The following is a 25,759-nucleotide window of genomic DNA, read 5'->3' on the forward strand; positions in this document are numbered from 1 at the left end:
CAAGGAGGGGTGTTAATTCCAGTGTCCTGGCCGAATTCCAATCTGTGTAATTACAGCCAGCCTATCGACAATTCCCCCCTGTAGTATTGTAATTAGATACAGTAACTCTGCTTTCTTATCTAAAATGTTGTGCTGTGTTGCTCTGCCCTGTTAAACTGCTACCATGTTTCCTGCCAGAGAACACTGCATTGGACTGGTGGATGAAGACTGAAATAAGTGATTACATTCTCCTCTCCCAGAGCATTTATGAAGGAGGTAGTCATAATTTGGCTTCCAGTATTCTGGTGCATGAAGGAGGGAGCAGCTTGCGTTGCCAGAAGTGTTGACTGGCACATACAGTATGTGTTGTGCCAGAGGGGTGTTGGCTACACCACTTAAAATGTGCAGCAAGAGGCAACTTTTGAATATCCTCTGTGGTTCAGGTTTAGAGGAGGCATAAAATAGGGTTTTACATTCTGTGTGAAGCACTTTGGGACACTTGATAAAAAGGGCTATGTGGACTCCAAGTAATTAGCACTGAAAGGTAAATTCCAAGCTCTGATGGAGGACGGTGATATCTGAAAATGGATAAGCAAAACTGACATGTAAGGTAGGCTCAGCGTGAATTTAGACCTGTGCATAATGATCTGCTTCAAAACAGGGTAGACAAAGCCCGCCTAGAGGCTCCTTCAGTGCCTACTGTGGAAAGATACACATTTATTTTCTGCTTAATTAAACGAATTCAAAAAGATTTGCCGAACTGTTACAGAATTTTTTAGCTTCTTAAGGAAAAAGAATCATTTTACAGTTTTTGTTCTTGCAGATACTGTAACCCAAACCAAGACTATGGGCTCTCAACAAAATAGGGAAGGGAGATGATTAGCCTCTGCTCACCTGAGAAACAGTCACAATTTGGGTCAATCTTGCAGTCACAATCTGTTGGGGCTCCAGCAATTATGGAGATCTCACCATTTGTTGTAACTTGCTGTATGCGGTTTATCTTTCTTTCATCTGTCTCAGCAATGTACAGTGTCCCACTGTGAGATATACTGATTGCTCTAGCTGATTCCAGGGTTGAATGGATTGCCACCTTGCTGACCAAGAAATGATCCATGCCTGGTACCTGGCAGTGAATAGGGCGACCCGCAATAATTCGCACACGCTTAGTCTCAGAAATCTGCAGCACAATGTTATTGTCCAGTACATACAATGAGTTGTCTATAGGGTTGACGGCGAGGTCTGTTGGCCACTCTAACCGCACCTGCAAAAACAAGACTAGATTTGATTAAGTGGCTTTTTTCTCCCTCAATACCACTCTCCATAAAAGTCTTATGATGGGTGCAACAGAAAGAAAGAAAATGAATTCACAATGTTTTCTGCAATATGATGAGTGACCAATCTTTATCCATTTTTATTATAATGTTCATTGTGATTAACTCATGTGATAATTAACACCCACAAAACTTGTAATTACTGCTTTTTAAAAAGATGGATACAACCCTCAAAATAATATTAGGGAATATACTCCATTTAAATAACTATAGGGGGACTCATTTATACACATGCTTTTAAACTGTGCTCATCACCACGGTATATGGGCACCTGGTGGTCTTTGGATGTCATTGGTGTTCCATTATATTACAACTTCAAGCTTGTTTGGCTGGCTGTCAAAAAGTTTCAGCAAAGCATTTTCAAATGGTGGGATCATTTCTAGTATTAATGTGGAAGAAATGCTTATTTCTATTATACCTTAGCATCATCTGAAGTTTAAATGTACTACTTACACAAGCCCATTTAGGTGGGAACATAATAATACATATGCATCATGCAAATAAAAACACACACAATTCATGTTATGCAACATCAGCCAGAAAATTTTCCAAGTTTGAATGTTATTGTTTCAAGGTTGCAGCGAGCTTTGGCAGAGTGAAAAACTAGCAAGGGACTGTCAGTGTTATAACACTAACTGACTGCTAGGCCAAGAGGAAAAGCTACAGAGCAGAGGAACAGGATATTTTTTCAATGCTTATTAACTAAGAGCGGAACGTTAATAAGCCTTATCTACCATCCCAACTATTAGCTAGTTAATTCTTCATAACACAATACTGTATCTAATTAATCATAAGTACTTGTAATGATTGGATTTTTTGATGAATACCATATTTTAGTGGTGGATTAAGTAATACCTATATGTTTATGGTTCGATTTTGCCCTGTACTATATGGGAGGGAGTGGTAAGGATCAGTGGGAACCTCTTTCTTTGGTGCAGCAGCAAAAGCAAGATTTCCAACATAGTGCTCAAAATAGTGCTAGAGGCATGACCCCAGTGCCATTGTTTCTGGTGCATCATGACCATTGGGAATATGGCCTGCCAGCTAGGGGGCATGGCCAGTACCTTTCCCATTCATCTAGCTCACATGCTGCTGTCTGCCACATGTTAGCTGGGGCTACATTCTGCTATGTTTCAAAAGCACACAGCAACTTGTCCCCTACTGTGATCTTCCTGGGAATCTTGGCTGGGTCAACATGCTTTTAGAAGACCCACTCCTCCTCCCAGTGCTGGCCAGGAGAAAATCTGAACCATAGTGTCACTACTGAAGGGTCAAATAAGAATAAAGCCATGAGGGTTACATTCTAGCCTGTTTTTACTGTTGGTGTTTCTGAGAAAAGAAATGATTTCATCTGAACGGGACTTTCCAAGTTAAATATTTAAAACATAGTAAGTAAATAAATCAATAAAATGTGACATATTCCATGCAGAAGATTTTGTGGCAACTATTACTTTGTTCTTGTTGCTGCTGCTGTTGTGCTTCGTTTTTTCACTGTGCTAATTAAAACCTCTATGATTTCAGAGACTGCAGAGGCTAATGTAAGACTCAGCATTAAGGAATGACATATGGTGAAGAGTATGGGGATCCCAGGATACCTGCCTGTCTGAGATCTGCTGAGGCACCAGGCTGAAAGAAAATCTGTTCAGTTACTCAAGATTCAGTATTTCCTGAATAGGCTCATTCTAAGAAGTATGTTGCTGGTTTGATAATTGATGTTTTTCTAAAGTGAGGGCTATGTGACTAATATGTGTCGCCCTGGGTGGTTATACTGGCTATATCGTAGAATTAGGGAAGCTCACTGAATGATCAGATTCCTTCTTTTACTCCATTTTGCTAGATAGCATAATAACTGGCATTAAGACTGATGTTGCTGGGTTCAAGATTTCTACTGCAGCAGGTGGCTGAGTCATTCCAAATGATGATAGATGGGGTGAAACAGTTGGAAACAGATTCCAGTTGTAGAGGTGCTCATTTCATTTTCTTGGTGACTTTCTGCTCTCTACAGCAGGAGTTAGGGCTGGATTTATATATGGCTTCAGCCTTCATTCTGGTTTCCTCTTTTCAAGTGAGGGATCATTGTGAAGTTGAACAAAACTATGTAGGAACAGAAAATAATGCCTAAAAATAGACTTAGAGGGCCTGATAAAATATGCCTTCAATGTACTCATATTGCAGAGATGTTTTAACAATTATAAAAAGCAAAGAACACATTAAAGGTAGCAGGAAAGAAACACCTACTTCCCTGCTTCTTCCTCATAGGTCGCTTTGGTGTAGAGATGATCTGTGATAAACCATGGCTGTCCTAGATAATGTGCTGGTTGTGGAAATCTCAGGCTGAAACAACTATTTCCACCATAATTATATTTGTTTGTGTGAGACAAAGGAGACGCTCCACCATAATATCTGCAAAGTCTTGAAGCTGGTTTTATTTTGCGAGCGGACACCACTTTTGCTCAGTGGCTAATCTGCGTTCCTCCCACTGTGAGAAAATATCTGTGACTTTGCAGATTTTAGTAATTTAGTAAATTCAAGCCAAGCTATCAGTTTCTCTGATTTTAGGCTAATAGGTTTTTATGTGACTGATTTTTAATTTAAGTCAAAGGCACCTAAAATCTAGAGGGCCAGATCTCCAGTTGAAGTAAATCACTATAGCTGCAGTGATGTCAACAGAGGTTTGTTGATTTAGATCAGCTGAGGATTTGGCATATGTTGATGGATGCTTTTTTGTGTATATTGAAATAAACAGATGAACTATTAGTTCAGGAGATCTGTACAGTTTTTGTTACCAAGGGCCAATGTCTGCTCTCTGTTAGCTTTGTGTAAATCCGAAATATCTGCTGAAGCTAATGGAGTTACTGTAGAATCACACTGGTGTATCACAACAGAATTTGGCCAAATAAGCTAATAAGATCTTCATTTTTCCTAACATGATCGGGGAATTCAGATACATCTGAGCAAATACTACACCATGTTTGTTAGATTCAATGATACCTTGAAAATGCACTGGTTATTCTACCTCTTTGTATTCTTTTCCATCAATCAAATTACCCTCTGGCAGTTCTCTGTGACTAAACAGTCAGTTGGTGCTTCATCCAAGTCTAATACACAAATTACAGAGGACCATTCCAATTCCCATTTGATTTGACTGTGCCTCGTGGCTATTAAAAATCTGTTCATATAAAAGCCCTTCAGTTAGAGTTAGAAGTTTAGGCATGATATTATGCTCTTTAATCGGAAGCGGTACTTCAAAACCCTGTATAAACAATCTTTCCCCCTTTTATATTTATTTTTCTTATTCCTTAAAATTAAGACAACTGTAAATGGTATTTTTATTATTTGAAGGGCTGTTGCCTTTCAAACAATCTAACTGAATGAATGTGGCACTGCGGATTATCCTGGGGTAAATGTAGGCTGGTGAGGTAACAGTTAAGGTCCAATCCTGCATTCCTCACATACCCAAATTGTTGGGCGACAGTCTAGTTTTAGTTCATTGGGGGCTACCAACCTTGTGCAATGGAAATGGATGCAAGGTGAAATGATAGCTCCAACAGTCATCATTTCTGCATATTTATTTAACATGCCGTTTTCGTGGGATTCTGCTTTTAGATGGCAACTCCTTGTGTTGCCTCTACTGCTGCTGAGAGTTAGAGTCAATGCCTTGCTGGTGAAGTGCAAGATTAACTCCTGCTTGCCTGGCTTTCTAAATATTTTTAACGCAAATATTTTAGGAAGGAGTATGCACTTAAATCACAGATATGTACCTGAAACCTTAATTTTGGTTTCACGACATTTTTTTGTCTGGCATAGCTATATTAGATAGGATAGACAACTCCCATTGAATTCAATGGTAATTTTTTGTGCATAAGATACCTCTTTCATGCTAACATTAGAGTGTTCTTTGCTTTTGAACCCTTTACTGTGCTTTTTTTCTTCAAATAAGTTGGCTACTTCAAAAAGACAAGTATTACAACCAAATAAAAAGTTCAAGTGGCTTGCTAAACATGTACAAAATAATGTCAGTATTTTCTATGTGTTTAGCAAGCCACTTGTGCTCTTTATTTAGTTTTATTAGAAGAAAAAACACAACCCATTGAACCTAATGGCCATTATTAGAGAGCACCAAAGGTTTAAGTGTTGGGGCACAGGATTTCTTAGCACTTGGATACATTTCATTCATAGGTGATTAAGACAGGCCACATCAAATTCACAGCATAGGATGCACTGTTTCTTTGTTTTCTAGCTATGCCTGGTTGGTATATTTTAAGTCAATTTCATGTACCAGCATGAAATTCCTGCCAAAAAGATGTTTTTCTCATGGCACAGCATGATGGATTACTTCATATCTATACTGCTCAGCCCTGAGCACTTCCATTTATGCTAAATCAGTTTCTTATTCCATTTTGGATAGGCACCTTCAAACTTAATCCTCCATTTTACTTTTGCAACTAATCTAGTTTTTTATCTCCTCCTATTCAGAGAGACCTACAGCTACTGTTTCAACAGAGGCCAAACCATTTTCACTCAACAGACTGTCCTTTTATATAGTCTGCCTTTCTCTTCTTGTGTTCAAAACCTTTGCCCATTAAAACCATTTGGCTGATTCCTTTCATGTAAGATCAGATTTTCATGAAGTCCATTATTGGTCAATTGCTGGAGGCGGGACAGCCCTGCTTCCCTAAACTCTCTGCTGGATGCCTTGCTACATTTCCTTCTGTTTTCTCAGAGTTGACATTTGCGGATATTTTTTCATCATTTTCTGACAGTTTGTTCTCTCTTCCAGGACCTTTCCTTTTGTTGACATTGACATTGCCAGTTTCTCTCAGAAGCCTAGATTTTTTTAAAAACAATATCTGGAGAGAGAATTTAGCTCACTGCAGTCAGACGCTTGGAGGACTCTTCCTTAGGGTAAGACTACACCCTTCTACTTGTTTCATAAGAAGTCTTTGCTTCTGGTGCTCTTACTATTGCAGGATTATACAACTCAATTACAGCAGTTATTGCATTTAAAACGTATATATTCATTGATCTCCTGCATAAAGCCCAAGTAAATGGGCTTTGTGTGGGAAACTAGGTGGGGAATGCAGAATGAAATCTACCTTTGTAATTAGGAGAGTAGTTTGGCAGCCTCTAGGCAGCTGCTATGACAGTCTCTTAGCTTCACATCCTTTGGTTAGAGGTTTGTGCCCACTAGTTCCGTCTAAACATAGATCTAATAGTCTCCTGGCCTGCTCACCCACCTTCCATGCTGACTTATTCAGAATTGAGATGGAACCCACCACTCTAGCACATAGGGGTGCAAAGGACCTGTGCACAGCCATGCAGCCTACACAACCCCTGCACACAGGTATTATTGGAATTTTAAGGCAGAGGAGGACTTGTGAGTGCCCTCTTCAAGGGAATACATTTCATTATATATGAACTGTCCATCAAGGGAAAAAGAAAAAAGCCTTTTTCCCTGTTAGGAAGCAGACCCAGAAAACATTCTTTGCTATTGGATGAATTTAGTTCCCTAAATTCCAAACTGATATATGAGGCAATTAGAGAGAAGAGATAACACAAATCAATTGCAGTTTTTATGTTTATTGCAAAGCAATCACCATTTTTATTTTTATATTCATGGAACAAAAACCTTTTAGAGAGAAGGCCATTCCCTATGACATCAACTCTAAATGGCTCAGTTAAATGTCTTACCATGCCCCCTTATCTCTAAACTAATTGAACACATTTACAACCTCTGCCTTGAGTTCATCCTCTCTAACTCCATCCTCCAACTTGGTTTCTGCTCCTTTCACTCCATTAAACTGCTCTCACCAACATTTCTAGTGACCTCTTCCTAGGGAAATCTCTATATTCCATCTTCATTTTCCTTCACGCCTCTGCTGCCTTTGACACTGTCAGCCATTCTCTCCTTCTCAATATCTTAACCTCTTTGGACCTGCACAATACTGTCCTTCCTCCAGTCCTCCTCTTGCTTTGGCAATGCCTTTGTCTCATCTCTCTACTTTCCAGCCTCGCTGGACTCTGTCTTTGTCCCGCTCCTCATCTTGCTTTACAACCTTTCTTTTGATGATCTCTCCTGCTCACACAGTTTTAAAGACCATAGGTGAATTCCTGGTCCCGTTGAAATCAACAGCAAAACTCCTGTTGCCTTTAGTGGAGCCAGGATTTCACTCTATCTTATTTAGTAATAGACAGTAAAATTTTCAAAAGCTCCCAAGTTTCACTGACTTTAAAAATCAATGGAACTTAGATTCTTAAGTCATGTAGGTGCTTTTACACACTATGCCCATAATTTGTACAGTTTGCGGTAAATAACTATTTGTCAAATAACCATCAGTAACTTACAAGGTCACGCTGTCAGTTAACTATCATTATCTAGGGATGTATGTACAGGTGCTCAAATCTCCTAGAGGGGCCATAGTATCTCCTCTCTGCCCTCTTCATTGTGGGGCGAGGAAAGATGGGGTATGACACAACACCTTGACTGGCTCCATAATAGCCTCATTGATTGACAGAGCCACCCTGGTGAGTTCTGTTGAAGCCAAAATATTCACCAGGTTGTGGGATTTCTCATGGGCCTCCTGGATATCTAGGACTATGGATACCCTTTTTAATATATCCTGGTGAGCTCTATAATGATTTGGTGGGAAAGAATTGCTCACTGCCTCTACCACCTCAGTTGGTGATGAGGAAGAGGAAACACACAGATGTTGAAACAGGGTATGCTCTATCTCCTCTGCTGGAGGAACCACTGAGGTGGCTTCCACTGGTTTGGTACCAGTCCTGGTCTTGACAACAGGAAAATGTCTCCAGTGCTGATGCTCTCAACATGTGTCCTAGGAAAGAGAATGAGGTGGATGACCTGGCAGCTGGAACCCAGTGGGACCATAAAGTTCATTGACATGTTCCTGGGACCCCATCCCTGACCAGGCCATTCTCCCTTGTCTGATGGTCATTGCTGAGGTTTCTGTCAGAACCATGGGACACACGTCTGTGACGCAGGATGCCTCTACTGTCTAGCTTGGATTCATAGGACTCAATCTCTGAATCTGAAGAAGATGAAGAACCTGAGTCTTCCAGTAATGGGTGAGCAGAACATCCATCAGTACTGAAGAGAGACAGCCAGAAACTAGGGATGGTGATACAGGAGAAATCATACCTGGCTTCTCCCTCATTGGTACCATCTTCCGAGGTAAGTAAAGTATATGTGGCATTGGCATCACATGCTTCAGAGAAGCTGAAGTAGGGTCCTTAGGTATTGGTACTGACTGAAGACCTTCTGCACCACTGGGGAAACTGGTACAAAAAGGTTAAGTAGTTCTTAAGTAGGTATCTAGCAGCTGCATACACCTCTGGTGTCAATGGTACGGTTAATGCCTCTTAGCTCTAAGGTACCAGGAGGTAGCCTGAAAAAGCTGCACTGGGCACTTTGGGGGTCAATCTTGACAGACCTGGCACAGGCCCTGGAACTGATAACCATTTCCTAGTTGAAGAGTGTTTTAAAGAGTGCCTCCTTTCAGCATCTCTTCCAGAACCTTGCTTTTAGACGGCTTCAGTACAATGGGTCATGTTGAGTGAAGTACTGAGTCCCTGGAGGTCTTGTGCCTCTTACTTGGCACCAGTGACAGTGATCGAGTTCTTGACCCTGGTAAGTCAGGGGGGGCATCTGGACCGATGCTGATGTACCCTGTACCCACTGCAAACTGGACAGCTCTGAGTGTGGACAGAATGCTGCCTCCATAAGAATATACTTAAGCCTACCTGCTCTGTCCTTTTTAGAGTGAGGCTTAAATCCTCTACAAATGTGACATCTGTCCCTCACATGGGACTCCTCCAAGTATTTAAGGCAGTTGGATTGTGGGTTGTTCACTGGCATTGGTTTGCTGCATGAGCGACATGATTTAAACCCCACAGATTGAGGCATGACTCCAGCGCTGGTACCAAAAACTGAATTGGTCAGCCTACAGGCCTAAAAAACCCGACTTGCCAAAAACGTATATCTATCTAATCACTACCTTAACTATAGACTATCTAACTCAGGGGTGGGCAAACTACGGCCCGCGGGCTGGATCTGGCGCCTCAGGGCTTTGGATCCGGCCCACAGGATTGCCCCCCCGTGGTGTCACAGGCCCCGCACCACTCTCAGAAGCAGCCGGCACCACATCCCTGCGGCCCCCAGGGATGGGGGAGGGGAGCAGAGGGCTCCATGCATTGCCCTTGCCTCCAGGTACCATCCCCCGCAGCTCCCATTGTCTGGGAACAGGGTACCGCAGCCAATGGGAGCTTCGGGGGAGGTACCTGGAGGCATGGCTAGAGCAGCGCATGCAGAGCCCTCCGCCCCCACCCCAGAGCCTGCCCTGGCTCAGGTGCGCGCTGCACCACCCCAGAGCCCAAACCCCGTCTGCACCCTGCCCCCCCAACTCCCTGCCCTAAGCCCCCTTCCTGCACTGCACACTCCTCCTGCCCTGCCCTGAGCCCCCTTGCACACACTGCACCCCTCCTGCACCCCAGCCCCAGCCCTGAGCCCCCGTTGTACCCTGCACCCCTGTGCACCCCAACCCTCTGCCCTGAGCCCCCTGCCACACCCCACACCCCTCCTGTACCCCAACCCCTGCCCTGAGCCCCCTCCTGCACCCCTGCCCTGGGCCCCATCCTGCACCCCAACCCCCTTCCCTGAGCCCCCTCATATACCTTCCTCTGCCCCAAACCCTTGCCCTGAGCCCCTTCCCACACCCCGAACTCCCTCCCGCACCCCAACCCCCTGCCCCATTCCTGCATACAATTTCCCCACCCAGATGTGGCTCTCGGCCCAAAAAGTTTGCCCACCTCTGATCTAACTAAGTATGAAGCCACTTTATGTAAAAACAGGCATCTGTACAAGGAATGAGGGAAGAACTTGCAGCAGCAAGACTGTAATCACTGCAAAAACCACCACGTGTGGTAAGAAGGAACTGAGAGTGTGGTTGGAGCTGGCTCCGCCCTTTAGACCTGCACAAAGAGGTGTGTGGCAGCAGAGGATGCTCAGGCTGCCCAGGTAGGTACCGCAGAGGGAAAAATTCTCTGACAACGATATGCTGGGTGCACAATTCCCTACAGCGGAATGAATATGTGCAACCACTTGAAGAAGAATAAATGGAAACTTTCCATTTTGCTTTACACTGTCACCTTTGGGCCACATGCTGTGCAGCCAGACAGCACTTCTGTGAGGTGAGAAAGACATGATTCTAAGAAGGCTGCCTACAAGTTGCTAAGCCTAGTTGTTTGGCTCAACGCTTCCTTGAAATCATATGTTTCCATTTGGACCCCAGGAAGTTATGAGTGTGGAGGGCCAGTGCAGTTCCCCTACACAGGGCAGGGGTGGACAGAGGTGCCTTCTGCTTCAGAGAAGCTCCGTCCTGAAGTGTCTGGGAATCTGGGGGTGGAGGGGGTGATGGTGGGGGAAGAGATATCTAGGACTGCAGCCACCAAATCTAAAAAATCCCCCCAAACCCAGGTAGGTACCGCAGAGGGTACCTGGTAGAGAAAGCATCGATTTTCCTGCTGAACAACTCAAGCCATTGTGAGCACATCACTCTAATGCTCTGCTTATAGCAGTCAGGTCCTGCTGAATACAGAGTCAAATTCAAGGTCTCTGCCTTGACAGTCAAAGCTTCCCATAGGATTGGTCCAGGCTGCCCAAGAGTTTGCATGTCTCAGAGTAACCACAACCTCTCACAACAGCTACATTCTCCAGTCTGATTCTGCACTGACCCCCTCACCAAACAGGGCTTTCAAAGCAAAATCTGGACTGGGTCTGTTGATCATGAGAGCGAGATTTGGGAGTGCCAGAGACAGAATTTTCTCAGCATCTAGATCAAGACTATAGAACTCACCCCCCAAGGGACTCAAATGAATAGCAGCACTGCTTTCAAAACAAAAAGCAAGGTTTATTACTGTGACAAGAACTGTATCGTGAAACAAGCAAGCCCAAGCAAACAAAAACTCCACCCATGCAAGGAGAAAGCGAGGAGGAGGAAAGAATTAGGTGTTTTGCATTTCTTGGTTACGGCAGGATGCCCATATGGAAAATTCCTATATAATTTAATAGGGATGAAGCCAATAGATTTCCTGTAGAAACAGCTCTATGGAAAATATTCTATAACCCTGCAGAATTTAATAGCAAATACATTCCTTTTTACAGTTTTTTAAAAAAATCATCCTATAGCATTCTAGAGCAGGTGCGGAATCCTCTAATAATATGCACAGAATGGTTCAAGAGAACTTATAGAAAAGTTTGCATTTTTCTATTAAATTCTATAGCACTTTTCCAAAAGATTATAAAAAAGACCAGCTGACACAAGGTGATTCCTAATACTCAACCCCATTACACTTGGGTCAGGTGCTGTTGTCCAGAAGATGTGCCCAGATGTAAAAATATGATCATGTAAAATCAAGGAAAACATAGTTCCTACAAGATTATTGAGATTAGATTGACAAGATTCGAACCACCATAGAAAAAAGCCTCAAGGTTCATTTTATCCACTAAATCTTGTAGCTATTCTGGAATCTAACTTTCCATACATATTTACATAATAAATATTTTAACTATACAAAATCAATGTTGTTTAAATAGCTGTCATCCAATATTGAAAGCAAACCAGTACTGCTGCTTACTCTCTAAACAATCAATAATAACTAGGCTGGTTGTATTATTCAGCACAAACAAGAGACTGTATTTCATGTAGAAACTCTCAAAGATGATTAATATTCACATTATTAGGGGCTTTTAAGGAAACACACTGGGTTGTGATTCCAACATTTTCCAGCTATTGAGGAGCCCCCTTGTTTTAAGTTGGTATCAGCCAGTGTGTTTGTTACTGCTGTGGTATATGTTTGGGCAGACATTAAAAGGATCGGTTATAAAAGCAAGCCTGGAGCAGATATGGCGCTGCTGTGACACAGACCAGTCTGTGACAGTCAATTTGCCAAATGTGCCAATATCCAACCTATAATCAGAAAGCATAGGGCTCAAGATCAGATAAAGACATGCCCAGTTTCCAAATACAAACTCCAGGGCCAAGGCTTTCAAAAATAGCAACCTAAAGTTCAGTTCCTAAGCCCATAGTTAGACACTTAAGTAAGTGGTATGATTTTCTAAATAGCTAAGCAGCTAGCAGCTCCCCTTGACTTGGTAAATTTTGACCCCAAGGTCTAGGATAGAGTGTAATGAGAACTTAAAAACTTCAGCTGATCACAAGAGTAGTTAATATTCATCCTCATTATTATTAAACAGAATCAACAAAGTAAGACCCTGATCCTGCAAAGACTTAGCCACATGCAAAACTTTACACATTTTGAGTAAAGTTACTGACTACAAAGGGTCTACTCCCAAGGCGTGTAGTTAAGCATGTACATTAAGTCTTTGCAAGACTGTGACCTAAACACACTTCAGAGCACTGGAACAATAATTCTAGCATTTTTTCCAGCATGTTCCCCCTTCCCATTTTTCTCCTTTCCTTATTTTTTCAGTTCCTCCTGTTTCTCTTCCCCGCTTTGCCTCCTCTTTCTCTTTCCTCCCATTTCTCAAATCTGTCTCCCCATTTTTCTCTCTTCTCACCTTCCACTTTTCTTTCTTTCCTTACCAGGAAACCTAGAGAGTTTTCCTTACCTTGCTTAAGCAAATGGCAAGAGCCACATCTTCCTTCTGGCTGCTAAGCTGAAACATGCTGTTGCAAAACAGAGGGATTGCTCACAAGTCATACAGGGTTTACATGATCGGGCCCTATCCTGCTACCCAAAACTTTAGAGAGACCTTTTATTAAACCTTCCTAGGTGTTTATTACAGTTTATGGTCAGAATTGAAAAAAGTGAGACGGATTGGTCTCTTGAAGCCAGTGACATTGATTCATAAATCTAGCACTGAAGAGTTATAAAGAAATCTAATAGCATCTATTCAAAGATTTGTTTGGGCATGAAATGTACATACAAATGGAGAACCTAACAGTGTCATGACTTTCATCACTTCTCACTCCATGCTGTTCAGTTTCTCTTTTTGCTTTGAGGGTTTGATTGAGTGGATACTGAATGATGTTCAGCCGTTTATGATTTTCCTGCAATATGACCTACATTATCAAACTTCTTAAATTAATTCTCCAAAGTGGCACATAATTTTGCATACCCTACCTGTTCCAATGGAATCTATCAGCAGGAGATGAAGGCCCAGTTTGAAAAAGCAAAATGTCCTTCAGATGTTTTACCTAATTTGCTTGTAAATGTGATGGCTATTGTCAACAGAACATATTGTACAAGATGTTGCTCACTATTGTTCTATTTGGATTTCTTTCGGTCTCAAATTTTATGATGCACGCCTAAAAACTTAACCTCTTACTGGTATTCTATAGTAGGGCATTGGCCAAATTCTTCCTTGACACTCACCTCTTGCAACCCCACTATCTCTTTCTCTCTTGACTCTTAATAGAGAAGGAGCTTCTCTTCTCTTTCACATTATTTTGTTCTTACGTCTGCTCCCTCATTTGCCAGGTTGTAGCTGCTCTCTGTGATCTCCATCCTTTGTGTGGCTGTTCTCACTCTCGCTCTCTTTCGGTTGACTTCAACCAGGTCGCAAGGGTAACTTAGGGCAGAATTTAGTCCTCTGTCTAATAAAAAGCAAATCTTTTCAGTACTGAACTCTCTTTGGTCTTACCTCATTTTGTACAAGCTTTGGTCTTGAGACCAAGAACTATGAAGGCAACAAGGGAATCAATACTCTGTAGAGTTCTCTCTTGCTGACGAGCTACAAAGTCCTGCTCTTTGGAACTTGTTCAGATTACTGTATTGTTTTCACAAGATCTACAGAGCTCCAGATTCCCCAGGGCACTTAAAGCAATTTGCAGGTCAGAAGTATTGCTCTACTATTTTTTTTTAAATCACCCTTATTTAATTAAAAAGCAACAATGAGTCCTGTGGCACCTTAAAGACTAACAGATGTATTGGATCGTAAGTTTTCGTGGGTGAATACCCACTTCATCAGACCTTATTTCATTGATCGCCTACCCTGTTGTTATGTTTCAATTAAGCAACTAGGTCTAACCTTTATTTAATTGGCTTTGAAATGCAACTCTTCAGTTGGAAACTATTTAAAAATTCACTGTGCTGATTATAAAATTATAAGCCTAATTATCCTCTGCACTTACACTGGCTTTATACCATTGATTTCAGTCAAGTTACTCCTGATTTATACCATGTGAGAGGAGAGACTGACACCCCAGAGTGAAATCCTGGCCCCACTGAAATCTATGGCAAAACTTCCCCATTGACTTCAGTGGAGCCAGGATTTCAATCCAAATATATGATGGAGCTCTGCAAAGAGGGAAATGCCATCTCTGGTGATTGCTGTGCTCAGAAGTTGAGGATTACCATATTCTCAGTTTGGAACCCTAGGATTGTACCAGTCCACGTAGCTTCTCTCATCTTAACTTTGCAGTGCTTCCAAAAGCCAAACTAGACTACATTAGGCATCTTGAAAGGTTTGGACTACAGACAGTGAAGCCAGCTCCCAGGAAATCTTCAGATGTTTAATTCACTTAAAACAAATGAAAGAAGCTACATCCCTGGATGATCTTTGACTAAATATATACAGATTGGTCTGATTTAATAATATCCACAACCTCACTGGCAGGAATACAGGTTACTCATGTGACAGAGCATGCACAAATATGTCGGGCCTTCTAATCTTTTTTTAAAAAATCCAATATATATTTATTATACCTCCATCAAATCTCACCCTTTTAATTCAAAAGGTAATAATTGGAGCTATACCAATCTCCTAGAACTGGAAGGGAGCTTGAAAGGTCATTGAGTCCAGCCCCCTGCCTTCACTAGCGGACCAATTTTTGCCCCAGATCCCTAAGTGGACCCTTTAAGGATTGAACTCACAACCCTGGGTTTAGCAGGCCAATGTTCAAACCACTGAGCTATCCCTCCCCCCCTAAATTCTTAGTCTGTGCTTCTTATTGCTGTTCTGTCACCTAAGTTTTGTTAATATTCTGATCCCATTCAGGTCTTCTTGGGATAGAGGTTCATCTGACAAATATTTTTGAAGAGCCAAACCCTTGCCTTTGTATACAACCCCAGTAACAAAGATGTCTGCCAGGGAGGTTCACAGGGGCCAGGATGGGTCCTTCTAGCTCCACTGGCCCTGCCTCCAGAACACTCCTGCTAGCTGTGATGAAGTGAGTCTCCTTGACAAGATGCAGTATTGGTTGAAATTCTCTCCTGCGCAGAGGGCCAGCACAAGGCCTACTGGCCACTAATGTGATTCTTAAGCCCTCAATATAAAACTTAAGTGGCACTTGAGCAGTGCTCAGGCCTACTGCTGAGTGTTTGCACAGGGGTGACTTTAACTCTATGATGCACAAGGGTGTGGGGGTCCTTCACAGGGTCAGAATATCTCACTCCCCAGCTGCGCACCAATTCTACTGTAGTCAGGGTCCTCACCCAGCCACTTGGTGGCATATGGGAAGACAAATAGGTTTAAAGCAAACTTTGTTGTATGTTGTGTCCTCATAAGACTATTTGAAAATTTGTTTTCATATAATGTCTATATGCTGTATTACTTGCAGACATTATTTCTGGGTTTGGTCAGCATGGTGTCAGGCCAGGTCTAGTTATCCAGTTATCTGTGAGTAGTTTGACAGTTTTTGCAAGTATCCCAGGAGTCAAACATACTTACTCTTTATTTATAACTTCTGCCCAATATTTCATCTTAACAGAACAAAATAAAATTGACTTAGTCATCAATAAGTGCCCTGTATAGGATTTCACCAATCTGGCAAAGCAATATCAAAAATCTATGGCCATGTAATTCAGTACTGTGGATACAAGGCCTCTGACACAAATAACTCATCAACTGGATTCCGTCATACTGAAACACTTTTTAACCGAGAGATGCACTCAAAGGTTACTCATTCTTAAGGAATGAAAAGTAAGGTAAGCAGCTAACTGAGATTTCATCAGGCAGTTCAGGAACTACACAGGATGGAAGATAAATTACAAAGAACCAATCATCCTTTCTGCCTGCACACATGGAGGGGACGCTGCACTGGGGAACCTCCCTCCTGTGAAATGCCATCTCCATAGGTCCTTTCTCTCAAGATCCCACACTGTACCTCCTGGTCAGGGCCAGCTCCAGGCACCAGCACAGGTGCTTGGGGCAGCCAATGGAAAGGGGCGGCACGTCTGGGTCTTTGGCGGCAATTCAGTGATGGGTCCCTCAGTCCCTCTCGGAGGGAAGGACCGGCCGCTGAATTACCACCGAAGAATGAAGCAGCACGGTAGAGCTGCTGCTGAAGTGCTGCTGATCGTGGCTTTATCTTTTTTTTTCTTCTTCGCTGCCTGGGGCGGCAAAAAAAGCTGGAGCTGGCCCTGCTCCCGGGGTTGGGCACTGGGTGAAGGAGGCCCCTGAGCAGAGCACGGGACTAGCTGTTCCCCATATTGACCCCTGCCAATATGCCAGATTTACATGTGGAAATCTGGTGAGGCAATAATGCAGTTTGAAGCTACATTAAATCACACTGAGTCTGCACTGAAACAGATACTTGGCAGGCCCAGGCTAGCACCAGTCAAGAATATCACTGATTATGCTAGAGTCACACTGTGCCATTAGGGATGGGGGAGAAAGGCAATGAAGCCTCGAAAAGGGGCAGCTGTCTACACCAGGGATTCATTCCCCAAAGAGCCACAGGATATCCAAGTTCAGGGGGGTCTTCCTTATTCAGCCAAAGGTGGCATGGATGGGGCTGGGGAGGAGGATGTCATGGGGTGGTAGGTGGGTGGATGCTGGGGTACATGGGGTGCTGTTTGGTCGATAGCGGTCTGGGGCTGCATGTGGTAGAGGGGGTGCTGGGTGCTAGATGGGAAGATGGCTGAGGCTATCTGGGTGACTCTCTAGGTGGCATGGGGGCAGGAATAGGGATGAACCCCTCTCCCCCTTCTTTCCCTGCCAGCCACCTGCCTCTTCCAGCCCCTATTTCTTCCCTGCTCAGACCCAGGAGGAGGAGTAGAAAGATGAGAGGCTAAGGAGAACAAGCAGCAGCCCTCTTGTGGCCTAGAGGCACAACTACAGACTCTCTTTGCAGCCCAGCTGGATGCATGAGACTCCAAATGGGCAACGGGAATGGGTTGCAAGACTGCCAGATGTGAGTCACACGGGATTCATAACACTTGGCAGATCTGATGGTGATCCAAAGCCTATTGAAGTCAATGGATCCATTCACTTCATTAGACATTGGATCCAGCTGTGATTGTATGTATACATGCCTGCGCATTATCGGTTTGTCTAGCTAGATAATGTCACATGTGACAGAGTTTGAGAGAGATGAAATATGACATCTACCATATAAAAACAGAGTAGATTTATGAAATCCTTTGTAGAAGTCAATGGCAAAAAATAGTCCCCCCATTTTTCATGTAGCAGCAGCATATGCAGTATCTATGCTGGCAATTATCTGTGCTTATTGCCACTAGGAACAACAGATTTACGGATTATTTTATTCTAAATGTAAAGCAGAAAAAAAATCCATGCGTCTTTCATAAATTTAGGACTGCCAAGGATCTTTCTTTTCAGCATAGAGCAGAAGCAGCAGCTAATATTCCCTAAGTTAAATACTTCTGCGATAGCACAGATAAACAACATGGAAAAAGAGGACTGCAATTTTTAGAAGAGTTGATTAAAACTTTGGAGTATTTTATTCAGTGATACTGTATTTACAGCAGAAATGTGGAATAAATTGCTATTTTGCAGTTGACTAGTACAAACAGTCACTTGGGGCTTTTTGGTAGAAAAACTGTGGTCTTTTTTTGCTGTTCTTTCATGAGGCCCCCAAACAACATGTGACATGTCTGCGCGAATGGTATTTCAAATTCATTGACAAGGTAATTTGATTGGCTCCGATGAAATGTTAATTCCTTCCGTCTGATATTCTAAAATCACATCCATAAAAACAAGTTTATTGTTATTTAGGGGTCTGATTGCATAAGCCCCACAGCCATTATTTCTATGTAAGAGTTTGACCCTGTGAGGTGCTGAGCTCCCTCAGCTCCCATTACTGAAACAGGACTTACCAAAAAACTAAAAAGGGTTACATCCTGTATAATCTTCCTTATGATGTATAGAGAAGGTCAGTAAAGGGTTCTTCCCTCTTTTTCCCAATTCCTAAAAGAGGCTCCTCCCCTTGTTTGTTTTTGCATTCAAAATGTGGGTCCTGATTACTGTTTTTCCTAAAAACTAATTGGAGAAATAGCAGGTTTATATCATCCATGGACAACAAAGAACACCTCATTTTTTTACTTCATTTCTTTAAAGAAGGGATCTCAGTGAGAGCTGAAGGTCTAGAAATAAGGCATCATTTTGGTACTTTGTGGTGGGGGGTTTGTTTTGTTTATTGATTTCAAGTATAAGAGCAGCAGAATCCTTTGTCTTTCTGCAAAATCCTTCTTAATGGTGCTCAGAGACTTGGAATATTTATGGCATCATCCACTAAACATGACTAGACTAACAGATCATCATAAGCCTCAGAGAGGGGGGACAAAAAATAAAAGGCAAGTCTATTTTTGTACTGATCTGCTCAAATGAAAACAAAGTGACTGTCCTCTCTCTGTTAGACAGAAGAGTCTCCAGCACAATTCGAATATAGAATTCCCACCGCAAAATTTAATCAACATGATTAGGAAGCTTTCATAGCTCTTGTATTTACAGGAATACCACATATGTTTCCAAAATTACTTTTTAAGAGCTATTATTTGTATTGTCATACCACCTAAAGCACTAGTCATGAACTTTTGTTTTATTTCTCTCGCTTGTAAAATGACCAAGCCATTAATATCCAAATGGAATTATTGTTGAGTTTAAACAGAGACACAAAGTAAATGCTGAAGATAAACATGGTAAAAAAAGGGGATTGGTCTCTGGACCACTTTACTCTTTTATCACACAGACTCTTCCTCCTCATAGATATTACTAGTGGCTGGGTTTTCTTCTCTGATCTTTTCTTTAACATGTGAAGGAGAGGCAGAATTGTGTCCCAGAAGAAGTAGGATTTCCAATGGTACAAGAGGCTTAACTTTGCTAGTTAATACGAGAATGAAAATGTCTAAACACATTATAGGGAAGATGCTCAGCTGATCAGTCAAAGTGGTTCCACTAAGTAAAAAGGTTTTAAGCTTCACCAACAGAACAAATGTAGTGAAACTTCTCAGGAGATATTGCGTCTTCCTTCAGTCTGCAAATAGATCTATTATTCTGCTCAAAGAAATGAATGTGATCCTGCAAACCTTTTCTTATGTTCCATGCTCAACATTGTTCAAAAGTGCTTCATTCTAGAATCAAATTAATTTTTATATTGGCAGCTGTGTGTATATGCATCGGTTTCATTTTCATTGGCTCTTTTTTGTGTCTTCTGCATAATCTTCTATTGCATCTAAGTGCATCTCGGCAGAAGTCATGTATTTATCTGCTTTGTTTATTTTGGAAAACAGGTTCTCACATTTTCCTTCAGGGGAATTCAGAGCATTCTGTAAGCTTTCTGTTCCATTCAATAGGTCTTCAAGCATGTATTTCATCAAATTGTCCCTCTCCAGTCTTTGTTGGTGGTATTGCCTGCCGTCCTTCTGACTGCAAGAGATTTGTCAGTGTTTGCAATCGTGACATCTTAAGTCGCATTTTAAATCAGTCCACTCAGCTTTACTCTCGCTTTGCGGCACTCTCTCTCTTACCTTCAGCACATTATCAGTAAAGTTCCCTCTGGCAATTTACAATTAATTAAAAGAGGGGCGTCCAGGGCTTGGAATGCTCTCAAAAAGTCTCCATATCTTGGCTCCTCTTTCTCATCATTCCAACACATATCCCTTAACTTGACCTGTATGAACACACTGTCATCATAAGTAAATCTTGTCACATTTTTGTGAAGGAGCAAAATATTTTGCACTGTTGCTTTGAATTTTAGGTGAAGCAACAGAATATATGGAATCCATCAAGTGGAGAACTGCTGAAGAAAGGTTGATAAAGTGCAAATGTCAAGACAGAAAATCGTCAAATAAGAACTTTCATTTTAGAACACAGTGGTGACAGTTACGAACACTATCAATCAGTCAGCAGCTATTGCTTTGGCAAAGAGTCATCACCAGTGGAACTGACATTGGTGAAAGGACAAGGCCACGGTTTACAGGCTAAGGAAAAGATCTTAGGCTTGATTCTCCACTGCCGGGCACTTTGCAGTTATTTGTATGGACTGAGTCCCGATTGGGTATAGAATGCCGTCAGATACAGACCTATAGCATTTTACATTTTACACAGGGGAAATGACTAAACATAGTGCATGGCAGTAAAGAATCAGGCCACATATTTATCATGGGAAGAAGGTACATGATGGATTAGGAAGTGGACATTTCTACCAACGTTCCCTCTTCAGCTTTCTCCATAGCAGTGAAGACAGAAAGAAGTAAGACTTATATCATTGTTTTAGATTTTCTCTCTTTTACGTGTGAATTTTAGCCCACTACAGAGTTAAATACTGTTAGCATTTGCTGGAACCAAACATAATGTAGGGCCTGATTCACCTCTCGCTTACAGTTGTAAATCCAAAGAAACTCCACTGAACTATAGCAGTGTAAAACAGGTGCAAGTGAGAGCAGATTCAGATCCTATTAAACTTCCCCAACAACTCTTCTGATTCATTTCAGTTGTAATCAGTAAGAATTGTGATGTTCAGAAATGGGCTTCTCATAAGCAGAGGGCATTAAATGTGCCATTTTTTCCTGCCAGTTTGGTCAATTAGGCAAGTGATAATTACAGCCAGATTTCCAACAATGCTCAGGACCCACATTTGGGGCCAGACTTTCAGAAGAGCTCGGCTCTCATTTATACACCAAAACAAGTGTCCAGATTTAAAAAACAACCTAGCACATTGAGCTCTTGAAAATCTGGCCACTAGTGTCTCAAAGAGAACTGATGGGTGCTGAGTCCTTTTGAGAATCTGGCCCTTATTCTGGTATCTAAAAGGGAATTGAGTTCTTTTGAAACTCTGTCTTCAAATGGAGTTGCTGAGTACTTGGATATGTGGCCAGGAACTTTTTTGAAAATCTGGCTGAAAACCCTGAATTCATTTGACTTGTGTTGTGACCAAAACAGAGTTCAGCTATGTTTTGTACAGGTAAAAGTGGAGCAAATTCATCACTTCACCATGCAGCTACCTCAACCCAATCTCCTTTTCCTTACAAACCTGGAATAACAATGCCTTAGTCAAGTCTGAGATGGAAGTAAGTGACATGTACTTAGTGATTTCTAAGACATATTTCTGGTCAAAACTGGTATTGAAATATTTAACTAAACCCTTTCATAATCAACTCATCTATTAAAGTGAAAGCTCTATTTATGTATAGCAGTATTTGCAATGGGCAATTATACTGTGTGCTTACCCCAAAAGTACTTTTGTATTTCAGTAAATAAAAAAATATTGATTTTGAACAAGTCATTCATTTTATTGTCAGAGCAAATTAAGTTTTTAGAGTTGATTTTATTAACCTATTTCACAAGTTCCTCTAAACACATAATTTGTGAATAAACCACATATTCCTGATGTAAATGCTATTTGAGACTTAACCAAATACAATTTAATGCAGCGATGAGGCAAATTCTGGGTTCAGTTACATCTATGTCACCTCATAACAGTCAATGGTGATATAAGGGTATAACAGAGAGCAAATTTTGACCAAAAAAGACCAAATTATTCTCTCATTTACAGGCATGTCATTCAAGAATAAATTAATTGTCATCAACTTAATTCAAGAGTAATTTAATTGACATGCTGATTTACACCAGCATGACTGAAAGTAGAATTTGGTTCAATAATTCCACAGGACATTTAATCTGGGGCATTTATTTAGGGACTATTTTGCTATGTACCTTGAGAAAATCAATGAGATAATAATAAAAAGCAAGAGATGCTTCTATAAATTGCAGATACAAATTCCAGGGCTTGTATCTGGAAAGATTCACTATATGAAGGGTGAGTTGACATCATTTATAAAACGTACGCAGGATGGATTTAATACCTCGTTTTGATTTTTAAAAAAGGAATTAAATCTTTGGATAGCTTTTAAAAATACTTATAGATGTCCTTTATAAAGCTATCAATTAATACCAATATCTTGAATATTTATTGGCATGCATTCTGGATGCATCTCAAAATTATCCTCGACTATGCAGTAAGGATACACCTAGATCACTCAGTTTGTTGTAGCTTTTGCACCACTATGTGACGATTAACATTCAGTGAAAACCATTTCCAGCAATGAACCAGCTGGGTTTATTCACCAGAACTCATTTTCGTTACTGCTTTCACAGATGAAAAGGAGCTAAACCTGTCAGAATGGCAGTGCGGGAAACGACGTTGAATAGTAAAAGAGCTAGCTCAGTGGTATGCTTTTCCTTACCCATGATACTATAGATGTTGCCTCTGCCTGAGCTTCATGGAGTAGGACTCCATGCAGATCCAGAGCTAGGAAACGAGGCAGCCAGGGAGCAGATGTTCCGCATGATGTGATTCCCTACAGACCTTAGAGATATCTGATTTGGTAGCTAGTGCTACACATACACTGCAGGCAGTTGCTATACGTATATCCAAGAAGTAGTTAAAATATGCTCCATGCATTATTAACTCCCCCAAGGTCTCATTCTTGACTGCTACTGTGTAGTCACGGAGATGGTAGACAATAGCATCATGACAATAGCATCATAGGCAGCTGTGGGGAAGGCATGGGTCATCAGAGATTACATGAAGTCCACATGTATCCCAGGACATCCACTAATTTGTCAATATGAACCCCTGCACTTTCTGGGGGAGACAAGAACAAAGTCTTCTCTCTGACAGGACAGGAATGGAACTTTGATTTGGATGTCTGAGTTTCCCACTCCATGCAGGTTTCCCCCCCATAAGGCTGAATCTGACCCGTGACCACCATTGTGGCTTAACAGTGAAGCTTGTTATATACAAACAAGGACATTATTCCTGCAAGCCTTGTGTGTCTGAATCTCCCTTGACTTCAAGCAATGCAGCATCAGGCCCTCACGGTAAACTGCTACCACTAAAATCCTTGATTGAAATTAGACACAGCTCAGATCAGGTGAGTTCTCTATGTATCAGTTGTGGTTTCCAATGGCAAAATATTAAAATACACAGGAAAAAATAAAAACCAAAACCAACCCATTTGGCTCTAGGTATAATCTCACACATCCCGTAATGTAAATGTTTTGAGTCCTTGACTCCCTTTAGTTGTTTGAAGCAGACAAATTTTACTTTATTTTGGAGCCAGCATTGAACAAGCAGAACCTGGCCTACACCATCTGCCTTTTTGAGTTGCTACCCATTAACTTTGAAAGGCTGGCTGTTTTGTGTATAAATGTCTGTCTGGTTTTTAATATAAACCAGATGGGGAAAGTGCCTTTTTGTTCAATTTCTGTTACGTTGTCTTTGAATTAAGAATTGAAAAGCGCTTTAAAAATGTATTGAAAAGCTGTAGCTTCTGTATCTTTTAGCTGCTATTTTGATAGTCCTTCCAGCAACCATCCATAGTGCTCCACAGCAGAGACCTGGACAGCAACAATATATCATTTTTTTTCTGTTAAGTGATGCAAGCACATCAGTGTCAGAAAGCTGGGCTAAAGGAACTCAAAACTTCTATACAGATACTAATATCACCAGCTTTTAAAGGACACACCTAAAAGTAGCGTGTAACTTTTTAAAGCAGTCAGTGTAGACTTGTATATATTATTAGTATAAGCACCTGTACATACACATAATACATACGTGGGCCACTCGGTAAAGTCACATGCATACATTATTCTATTAATATTAGATATCTTAGATTTATATTAATGATTTAAATGTAAGCTTTATACACTATCAAATATCACTACTGCTCTAAAAACATGTCTGAAATCTTGTGCCACCCAGTGTTAACTGATTAACATAGTTACCCATTTCCACAATGTGCTGAATAGTAACAATGCGTGAAAAATCAGTGGTGTCTACCTGAGTGATGTCCATTCCGGAGTCACAGCTCAGTGGCTGCGTTGATGTAAGACCATTTGAACCTATTACTGTTGTGATCACACCACTTTCATCAATCTTCCGAATCATGGTACCATCAACAAAGTAAACGAATCCATACTTATCCACAGTGATACCTGTTGGTAGAGTAAAGAAAGCATTAGTACTTAAACTTATTATACTTAAACTATTTCTTCATCTTTGTTCATTCCAATTCCTCAGATTATGATAATCAGATTTTGAAAAAATAAATTTTACTTTCCACAAAATTCTATAACATTTTTATTTCAGATGTCAGCCTTCCTTACACAAACCCCACACCAAAGGGTCCCCATCCAGCGCGCTGAGTGTCCTTGACATATATTAAAAACAGAAGAATATAGGGGATAGAGAATAGAAATAGATCAAAACAGCAGCACTTCTTCCTACCACACGTATACCTAGATTTATGATCTTTATCATTTGTCTTCATTTCACTCACTTTGGACAAACATAATTTATTGTATGTATTATAGGGGCACTTGGCAGCCCCAGTCAAGCTCATGACCCCAGTTGTTCTAGGTGCGGTACATAAACAAAGTAGGAGACAATTCCTGCCTTGAAACCTTACAGTCTAAACAGACAAGACAGACAAAGGATGAGAGAAAAGCAGCATTATTAGCCCCATTTAACAGATGGGGGACTGAGGCATAGAGATTCTTTCACAAGATCATAGAGAGCTCTGTGGCAGAGCTGGGAATTGAGCCCAGATGTACTCAGTCCTAATCCATCACATTTTTCACACAACCATCCTTTCTTCAATGGTGATGTCTCAGGGTTTCCAACATAGCAAGAAATATAAGCTGGTTTTTTACTGAAAATGTTAAAACTGTCACACAAAGCACTTCTAATCATATCACTTCTAATCTTATCTGATTTGGGAAATCCCTTTCTCCTGAAAATCTCAATATTTTGTTTAAACAATTTAATGTCTTACTTTTAACCTTACCATAACTTTATAGCATCTATTATACACATTCAAGACGTTTTAAAAATGAACTTATTTCATGCTACATGGGAAGGAAAGTCTGAAGATTTGAACACACGAGTCAGACAGTGGCTTACATGCCTCGTGATTTTGTCCTCTGAATTTAGCATGACTCAAGGCTGTTTGGGTGGGATCCACTAAGGAATTTAGATGTTGCATTGTTGAGCGTCACAGCACCTAACTTTTAGGTGTTTAAAAAAAATCACAGGAAGAACATTGCAATCCACAAAGATGAGTTAGGTGTCTAGGCTCTCTTACACTGAATGGAAAGAAACTGGCACCTAAGAAAGCTATCCTTAAAGCAGGGGCGGCTCCAGGCCCCAGCATGCCAAGCGTGT

General features: G+C 41.3%; 1 protein-coding gene across 8 annotated transcripts in view; it reads right to left on the minus strand.

Annotated features, from left to right (window-relative positions):
• The window catches only part of TENM1 (teneurin transmembrane protein 1), a 517,028-nt gene that overhangs the window by 39,906 nt on the left and 451,363 nt on the right, over window positions 1-25,759 (minus strand). For all 8 annotated transcript variants that reach the window (XM_045030001.1, XM_045030000.1, XM_045029999.1 and 5 more), the window contains 2 exons: window positions 24,377-24,531; window positions 874-1,240 (listed from right to left, as the gene is read on the minus strand). In XM_045030001.1, the coding sequence (XP_044885936.1) occupies window positions 874-1,240; window positions 24,377-24,531 (522 nt within the window). The remainder of the gene's footprint in view (window positions 1-873; window positions 1,241-24,376; window positions 24,532-25,759) is intronic.

This window comes from Mauremys mutica, chromosome 9 (genome assembly GCF_020497125.1).
Source record: "Mauremys mutica isolate MM-2020 ecotype Southern chromosome 9, ASM2049712v1, whole genome shotgun sequence".
NCBI lineage: Eukaryota > Metazoa > Chordata > Testudines > Geoemydidae > Mauremys > Mauremys mutica.